Below are 9765 nucleotides of genomic sequence, written 5' to 3'. Positions count from 1 at the left end.
TTCCTGCACTGAAGTGAGAAAGGCACTGCAGGGAGATGAATGCAAAGTGAAGGGTCTGGGAAGTAAGGTGCCCCAAATGAAACATGAATGAGCAAACTATTAACTGGGACACACAACTGATAGGACAGTTAACTTTTATTCAGTTTTACTAGAGACTGAATAAAATAGACTGAACATATAAGTTTATTCAGTCTTTAACCACTAGACAAGACAAGAGCTGTGTTTCACACAGCAGTCCCTTTTTTTGTTTTAGGAATATATACTGCACTCACACCACACAGGGGACCTCAGACATGACTCTCAGGTTTGAATTTCATTCCAATGTACGAACTATCTCTCCAATTAACTAACAAGGACTTGTCACACAGTGAGAATATTGTGGTCAGAAATTGAAACAGTAAAATAAAATTCCTGAGGGATTGCTTGACACCTATGTAGATCTTACTGAAGGCCCAACTTGTAAAATCTGCATTGATCTATTTTAATAATTTAATTGTGATATTTACATCTCTTTCCTTGCTAGAATGCAAGAAACCTAGTTACCAAATATGTAGATCATAGAATCATAGAAGTATTTAGATTGGAAAAGACCTCTAGAGTCATCAAATCCAACCATTAACCTAGAACTGCCAAGTCTACCACTAAACCACGTCCTTAAGCACTATTTTATAAAGTCTGAAGAGGGTATCATAAAAACATCTAAAATTATGTGAAATAGTTATACTATAAACTTTAATCTCTAACTTGAGTTCAAGAAGTAAGGGCAACTGACCCTCCAAAAATTTTGAAATTTCATTATTTGGAATGATAGCTGTTAAACTCAACACAGAGTGCGCACACACAAATCTTATTCTTGAGCACAAGTGCCTTCCTCCCTTACTTTAGTTTACCACCTTACAAGACTTTCCTGTTATAAGTAAGACCAAGTCAGATTTCTCTTTAAACAACTCTAAAAAGCTTAATACTGAATTACAACTTCGATTCTTCTAAATGAACAATTTTGTCATCGACTTCACTCAGAGGTAAGAGTAACCTGGTGTCTCATTTTCAAAAATATTTAGGCGTGCAACTATATCCTGTAATTTCCCTTACTTCTCCATATATCTCCAGCTCCACAGAAGTGTTTAGATAACGAGATATCTCTAAAGTCATCTATGGAAAAATACAGCTGAAAGAGAAGGTGCTATATGCATACATATGTATGTATGCATAAATGCAGAAAATATATTCAGTTGGTGACATATGTCTGTAAATTTTCACAAAACATCTATTTCATTTTATTGAAATGTGTGGATTACTTTGAAATACTCTTTCAAAAGGAAATGAATGTTATACCTCATATTCTTCAGTTTCATTCAGTTCAGGAATGAGGTCAGCCTCTATAAAAGAAAAATATAAACCATATCACCCAACATTTTAAATTCACAAAATTATTGACTCCACAAGGACCCAGTTGATTAGTTAATGAATTTATTGAGATTCAGTCTGAATTTATTGAGATTGTGTTTGAAGAATGGACCTAGCTTCCTAGCTCTAAGGGTAACAGAACTCATCCAGGCCAGAGGCTTTCAGTTACAATAGTCCTGACTGGCCCTAATTTGATACTGCATTATATGTTGAATATGCACTGTGGAAACACGTCTAAGTTTATGAGAATGTTGTCCATGAGAAACCACAGTTGAATGCTGAAATACAGTAAAGAGAAAAGTCAGTCTGGGAATAAAGCATTTCTCTACGTTTACTCTGCAAGTTCCAAATATATTCTTGTAAAATGATCTGTTCTATAATTTTTGTACAGAAAATTCCTCATTTGTGCACTCACGCTTGGAGTTATGTACTATTGCAAGCCATGACATCATATTCACCACTGGCCTCCACCTCTGTCAGGGCAGACTAAACAGACCCATCCGTTATTACAGTCATGGCTCCAGTGGTTAAGGTCTTCAAACTTGTCTCCACTACAATGTAAGAAACAGAACACAGTTGTACCACATTCCATGAAAGATATGGATGATATCATCCAGGTACTGGGCACTGTTCAAAGAGATACTCTAAAGCTTCTGGGGTCAAGCAAGAATCCATGTGAAAATCCTTCCTTCTAAAGAATAGAGGTAGTCTTTCACCTTCTTTCTCACTGTCTTTTTGACCAAAACCAGTATTATGTTTGTGATAGTGGTCAGAAAGAGAGGCTTCAAAGCAGGTAGAAGAAACTTTCAAATCAAACTGGCATGGCCTTGAGTGATGAAATCTCACTCCCTTTCCACAGTGTGAACTCATTCTACTGCTCCCTTTATCTTCAGAAAGCCCAATTCCCTTTCTTAGTCTTTCTTTCTCTTTTAGTTCTTCTTTCTCTTAAGCAATGTTGTAGTGCCCTGTCCATTCATCAGTGCTAACATGGATTCTGAATTTGATTTACACTGAGTGAAAATGCCAGTCTCTCAGCCTGGGAAGTGATTCTAACAACAACATCCCACAGAATTGTCTACATCTCCTCTGTCATTCCCAAATGGAGTTGTCTCAGTACTCTAGTATAAAGATACCATAGTTATACTTCTTATCTCTGCAAAGTCAGACAGACATAATTTGTATTGTCTGCAGTCTGTCCATATCTACATTTCCAAACACACTGAGGCACATATTATATGCAACATAAAATTAGATAAAGTTTATTACACAAACAAGGTCTATTTTATTAGTAGATTCTAGAACTTAAAAACACGTTGACTGAACCTGCACAAAAGTTTCATAAATTGTTTTTCAATAACTAACTTTTTATATATTACCAAGTGCTTGGTAATTGGTAATGAATTAACCTTTTATTAATGATATAGAGAAAAATTATCTTACCTCTGACTCCTGGAAGCCTAGGAGGCTCCGGGGTAGGGTGGGGAGGGGAGCGGAGGGGAGGAAGGGATGGAGGAGGAGATAATGATATTCCCTGGCTTCTCAATGATAGAAATCAAACATCATAAGACATTAATTTGAAAAGTCTTTCTACAGTAGACCCATATCATATATTATGAACTCAAGAGACTTCTCTGAAAAATAAAAGTACAGAGAAATACTACCTATTCATTCTGTGGTCACTAGTCTTGAGCTGATCTCTAATCAGACAATCAGAAAAATAAAACGTATTAATTGTGCCAGATTATACAATATGATATGTGCCCTCTAATTCCAGAAGCAGGACTCTATAGTTTCTTGCTGTTGCTTCTATGGAGAGACATTAACATAAACATATATATTTTATATATATATGTATATACTATATATATTAAAAACACTCAATTTTCTACCATTTTACCAAGGCATTTTAATTTTACTTGGTCATAAAAATGCCAAAAGCCTTAGAGACACAAACTTACTGAAACTCTGTTAACCCTGATGCTGAGTTTTTGTTTTGGCAGCATATTATAGAAATGTACTAACATCCTCCAACTAATCAGAAGAATCGCCCCCCGAAAAAACAACCCATTAATATAGGTTGATAAACAAATTTGTTTATTTATTCTGGAACCACATATTGCTTTTTCTAGAGCTTACATTTTAAATAGTTAAATCTTTAGTTAGAAAGTTTTGAAGATGTATTTTTATATAATAATGCATTTTAATGACAGATGAAGAAATGATAAAAAAAGACAGAAATAGGAAACATTCCCTACATTTAAACTCAATGAAAAAACTTCTGATTTGTAAGTGTAGAATAACACACACACCATAAACTTCTGTACTGTCTTATGTAATAAATTTCACAGTAAGAAAAATGTGAAGCCTGTGTCTTTTGTTTAAATTAACTTTCAGATATCTACAGTTATCAGTACAACATTAGAAAAAAGTACCCTCAAGTGAAACACTGAGTATATGCTTAGTGTTTTTAGGACATAAATCACTCACAAAGACAAGTTACAAAGAAATATCATAGTTAGACCCTCACAAAGAAAGCATCATTTGACCTTATGAGCTGCCATCGGTTTAAAAGCAATATCCCAGCATGTTGTTTTTTTTTTTTTGATAAATCCCAACCAATGTCTCCTCCACACAAGAAGATGAGAGGAGAGATATATTATTTTTGTGTCCTGTGTCAGTTAAAGCAATTAAATACCACTGGTATTAATGACACAACAAACTACTGCAGAACTTTCAGAGCTATACAGATGTTATCTAGAGAGTCAAAGCACACATTCAGATATTCAAAATCCAGTTCTAATAACAAACGAAAAATTGGTAAGTAAAAATTGGACTTTCATCAAAGCTGATTAAGCACTATGTATATGATTTACTTTACTTTTAATGGAGGCTGGGCAGGTACATCAGGTAGGGCAGCTACTGGCTTTCACTAATTGGAAACAGATTGGAAAAAAATCACCTGTGCATGCACACTTTATCACAAGCTGAAATGCTGCCGCCTGAACAGTTTAGGAATAAAACAACGTGCAGAAGTCTCAAATATGATCATCTGTGGGATGTCATATCAGAGATCCTGAGGCCTGATTCCACAAATTAAAATGATTTTAGAAATCAACAGGGGGGACAGAGGATGACAGAGAGTCAAAAGAGGTCATTCCTATTAGAAAGCACTGGCAAGGAGAACCTTAGTTTACACACAGGGTGCAGAGAAGGCATGAGAAACACTCTCCCCTTGCAAGCATCTCAGAAGGAGAAGGCTAAAACAATGTGAGTTTTCTGAACACCAGGTTCGTGTACTGAAACTTCCCTCTTTAAGAGTGGCCACTCCAAGGGCTGAATTCTTTCCGGAAAAGGGCCCGCCTAATACTTCCACATGTCTCATGCCTTTTTAACTTTTAATGTGAAGATTAATTGATCTGGAGGTGACTGCAGTGGTTTTCACCTTAATTAAACTGGCTTACTCAGTAATTCTTGAATATGAAACTTTTAGTTTATGCTTTATGTGAGTCAATTTTATTTCATGTCTTCATGGTGAAGATAACTTTTCTTTCATAAATTCACAAGCAGGAGCTCCAAGAAATCCCCTTTTGCCTCAAGATCTATAAAGCAGATCACAAAACCAATTTGATGTTATAGTTGTAATCATCAAGTAGCTCTGAACAAATCTTTCTCATAAGATATTACATTTTCATATCTGTTGTTTCATATTTGTGATATTAAATATGAAAATATTTGCTATATTTACAGCAGTTAATTCAGATGTAAATAATTAGTAAAAATAAGTATGTAAATACACATTAATATTAGAAATGAATGGAAGTTTTCATTTATTTATTTATTTGCATTTTAAAATTATATCCAGAGCTAAGATAGTATTTATAAATATCTGTAGAGCAATGCACACCCCTATCAATCATACTAATTATATGGGAAGGATTTTTACCTGAACATTCCTCATTTAACACTTTCAGATATACCACTGTTGAAGTGTCAACTTTGTGTCAGTGTCAGCTAGGAAGCATCACAAAGTAATAGCTTTTATGAATCAGGTAGAATATTCATTTTAGTATTTTGTTTTAAATTATAAACTCCCCCCTTTCCCTCTCTCTCTCTCTCTCTTTTTTTTTTTTTTTAACTTACAATATCCTTGAAAGACTTAATTTAATCTGAAATAATCTCCCTCAATTTTGAAGCTCTTGCAAATTAAACACCTTAAGCAGACCTGAAACTGTTACAGATTTTCAGAGCTGTCTGAAATTTGAAAAAAAAAAAAAAACAACCAACAACCAGGTGTTTATATAGATCTGATTTGTGTAATGTTTAATTATCCTCTTTACAATTATTTATTCTGAAAAAAAAAAAAAGAAAATTTGGGATAAGAAAGCTTGCATACATTCATTTTCTTCAATGCACGTTAAGGAGACATATTTAAATGTTTAAATGGAAGAAAACACAAAAATAACATTTTCCAGTTACGCTAACCTGTTTATACTTTCATACTGCAGATAGATACATCTTTACATTATTTTTCCACTTTGGAATCCTTGCGCCATACTTGCTCTTTCTTTAATAAAAATAAATTAGTGTAAAAATTTATTTTTATAGGCAGGAGAATATCAGATCTTCACTCAGAACTGCTAAATATAACATTTATTGCACCAAAATCTCTTATCAGACAAATGTCAGAGAAATTCTGAAGAGATGCTGGAGGGTGAAGTGTATCTCCAAAGCAAGGCACTTTTCCTTCTACTGCCATGAACACAAACCCATTGCTGCCCTCAGCAGAAGCACAGCAATGATGCAGGGCTCAAATCTGCACTGCTGTGCAGCTGCAGAATGCCAGACACCCCACCAGCCTCTTGCTGGGCTTGGTCTCCAGCAACATTTGCCTGCACCCCAGGTGTGCTGTGCAGTGCTGGAATCCCAGTCCCAGATCTTGTCTCCCTGCCTGCCTGTGCATCTGCATTTCCTTCCAAAGGGAGTCATGGCACATTACAGGGTAGTATGCAGCCAGGTCTGATTGATAGATCTACAGCAGGGATACAATGATAGTAGTAGGGTGAATTATCCTGTGGATATTACCTACACTGGATTTTTGTTTTTCTTAGCTTTTGAAGCTGTGTTGGCAGCACTGTGCCAACTGTAGTTGTTGACTTTGCTATTGTTTAATAATGACAACACTGAACTATTTATTTATCGCTCCATGCAGAAATGGATGTGGGATTGTGTAAATGAAATCTCTTCTGTGTAAATGAAATCTCATCTGAAAAAAAATTTCAAACATAGGATAAGCAAATTTTGGAGAGGAATTGGGGAGATATAGGGACTAAAAGGCAGATAAGAAATAAACAGAAAAGTGAAATGTCAGAACCTTCTTGTGGACCAAAGAGAAATATGAAAATTCTTATAGATATTAGCATAAGAGTCCAAAAATTTTTCTTAATACATTGTGTTTGAAAGACAAGGTAGATGTTTATAGAAACATTATACGTACTATATCTGAATCTACCTCTACCTCCTTCTGGCAATGTCATTATTGCCTATTACAATTATTAATTCACTATTCATGCAGAAAATGTTATCAAGACTCATTTTCCTTCTCGGTGCAAAGGAACGGTGTTCCCCCAAAATGAAAAGCTAACCTGGTTTCCCAAGTACATCACAACATTGCTAAAGACTGCGCTGTAGCTAAACAGACTTAACTAAGTGTAAAACTGAACTTACACAGTCTACAAATAAACAACCAGAATCTGGGTCCTTAGATTGAAAAAAAAAAAAAAAAAGTGGTTTGTTACATGGTCAGAAAGGTTTTGTTTGTTCCTATGATCAGTTATAGGTTTCTTAATTCACAGGGTGAATTCTGATGCTGAAACTTCCACAGAATGTAAAGAATTATTAAGGACAAGATCAAGCTCCATGCTATAGTTTCACATTATTTCATATTTACCAGCAGGCATAGAAGAGGTAAATCTGGTTGTGCAATCAGTAAGATTTGTTTGTTAGGCCTTTTGATTTTTTGCGAGGCAACATTAAGAAGCAAGGGAATTCCATCACCGCAAGTGCTTTGAAATCAAACTCCAAGTAATCATAAGTAATCAAATTTCAAAATCAATTGATATGGATTTATGTCATACTTTGGGTGTCTATTACTTGTTTCCTTAACACTTTGGCAATGTGGTTGGATTTTGGGAGTCAGGAGGACGATTGATCCATAGAGAAATAATACCAAACATGGCTTTATTTCTCTACGTCATATTCCTAAAAAAAATACACTTGTGAGATTTGAAATAAGGTAGGTGTTTTTCAGAATATTTTTAGAGTTAAAAACATTAACATGCAATCTTTCATAGGTAACGTTTACAAGGAATGGGGAATTATATCATGATAAAATATCAGTAGCAAAGAACAAGCTGAAGGTTAACAGCAGTGATTTTGAAATTTCATTTTAGCATATTTTGACAGTTGCACATTTTAACTGGTTTGCAAACAAACTACTTCACCAAGTGCAGATTTTCAGCTCGAAGTGATCACTAAGCTCAAAAGAACACTTACCTTGGTCCTCTAAAGGCATATCAACAATGACTTGGTCACTGTGTTTCCCATACAGCCCATTAGAACAAACAGCAACTATCTGAAGAACATAACTTGTATTGGGCAGCAGGTTATTTAGAATAGCCCCCTAAAAGAAAAACCACATGTAATCATTTACTTGCAAAGATGTATCAAATATCTGGAAATGTTAATATTTTTTTCATAACACACTTTTCATACAAAGCATAAAGGTCCTTTCTTTTAGGACTCTAATATAAGCTTTTTACATTTTATTGTCACAAAAACTTTTCAGGCAACTTTGAAAAGAAATTCTTGTGAATTTTTAAATGGAGGATGCCAAACTGCATACTTATGTAATGAAGAATACTACTTTAGGTAATCAGTTTAGGCAACATTACCTGTGATAAGCTTATGAGTCTTTGAAGAGACTGACAGGAACAGATCACACACATGAAATACCACAAAGCTGTAAATCACTAACTTAATACTTATAGCAGTATGATAGTACTGATTCTCATTAGCTGCTTGTGTAGGTCATTCTTTTCAGATCACTAAGCAATGAAGTACAGATCACTATTAATTGACTGTCTAAGGAGCTCTAGGTTTTATGGCTAAGAAGCTCTGAGTTTGACACGGTCATAACATTTTGGTGATACTACAGGTAAATCAGAACATCAATCTGCAAACGCTTTCTCTGTTTATGGTCTAAAGAGTTTTGTTTGTTTGTTTAATCAGCTCTGTGGCATCACAGCCAAAGAATGAAGTACAGCTTCTCTAAGATGTAGCCAAAGATATATATGTATATATTTTTTACTGAATCAGTTCCCAGCTACCATTTAATCCTTTAAGATAATTAACAAGAGCTTTGCCATCACCATTTTGTATGAAACTTGAAGAGTTTACAGTTACCAAGTCCTGATACCCATCTGTCAGAAATTCATGCTTAGTCTGGTCTTCTCCATCCAGTTGTTGATAAAAGACAGCAAATTTCTCAATCATGGTATCATACACAACCCGAGGTCTTTCCCACGTAACCAGAAGACTAGTATAATTCTTTGGATCAGACTGGACATTTTCAGGTTCTGAGCTGCAAACTGAAAGAAAGAAAAGAAGGAGTGTGTTATTAAACAGTATAAATTACTCTAATAAAATCTTGATGTACCTCCTGTCAAAATTAGTGCAAGTCTTTGAAGTGTCTCATTTTTAGCTTTCTACTAAAATATGTGAGGTGTCATGCACTATTAAAAGAAACAGAGTTGGAAAACTAGTTTTTCAAAAGCTTGTTAATTTGGGGACTGAGACCTCTTTTCCCCCACTTTTTAATACTCTATTTTGAGAAAGATTTGTATCCAGTTCCTATTATCATTAGACGAGCTCTCCCACCAGCTGTTTTTTTTTTGTTTGTTTGTTTGTTTTTTTTTAATGTTGTTTTAAAGATTATATGTAAATGTATCATACTTGAATTTCCTCTCAAGGGTGTTTTAATCTTTTTATAGAAGAGTCAAAAGGCATATTGGGAGGGAAAAGAACCTATTGGATTAGCTGGCAATGATTTCATATTTCATCACTTAAACATCAACTGTAGAAGTGCAGTAAGAGGCACCAACAGGTTGTTTGTTTGTTTTTTTGGATGCAACATAACCAAAAGGCCTGAATCTGGTCTATATCCCTTGTCCTTTCACACCATCATCCAATGAGAACATCCTTTGCCTTACTTTAGCTTGAAAACCATGTATAAGTAGCAAAGGATGTTGAAAGAAGTGGGGAGGAGGAGTTATGAGGCAGCTTGGGTTTGGCAAAGTGGGA

At 34.9% G+C, this 9765-nt stretch overlaps 1 protein-coding gene across 8 annotated transcripts in view; it reads right to left on the bottom strand.

Moving 5' to 3' along the window:
* The window catches only part of PTPRZ1 (protein tyrosine phosphatase receptor type Z1), a 138833-nt gene that overhangs the window by 39556 nt on the left and 89512 nt on the right, over nucleotides 1-9765 (bottom strand). For all 8 annotated transcript variants that reach the window (XM_084505616.1, XM_084505619.1, XM_084505617.1 and 5 more), the window contains exons 9-11: nucleotides 8869-9053; nucleotides 7960-8086; nucleotides 1336-1379 (exon numbers count right to left, since the gene is read on the bottom strand). In XM_084505616.1, coding sequence (XP_084361742.1) covers nucleotides 1336-1379; nucleotides 7960-8086; nucleotides 8869-9053 — 356 coding nt within the window. The remainder of the gene's footprint in view (nucleotides 1-1335; nucleotides 1380-7959; nucleotides 8087-8868; nucleotides 9054-9765) is intronic.

The sequence above is a fragment of the Aythya ferina genome, assembly GCF_964211825.1.
Source record: "Aythya ferina genome assembly, chromosome: 1".
In the NCBI taxonomy this organism is placed as follows: Eukaryota; Metazoa; Chordata; class Aves; order Anseriformes; family Anatidae; genus Aythya; species Aythya ferina.
Note: the sequence above shows the minus strand (reverse complement) of the source record. Positions and strands in the feature narration are given on the sequence as shown.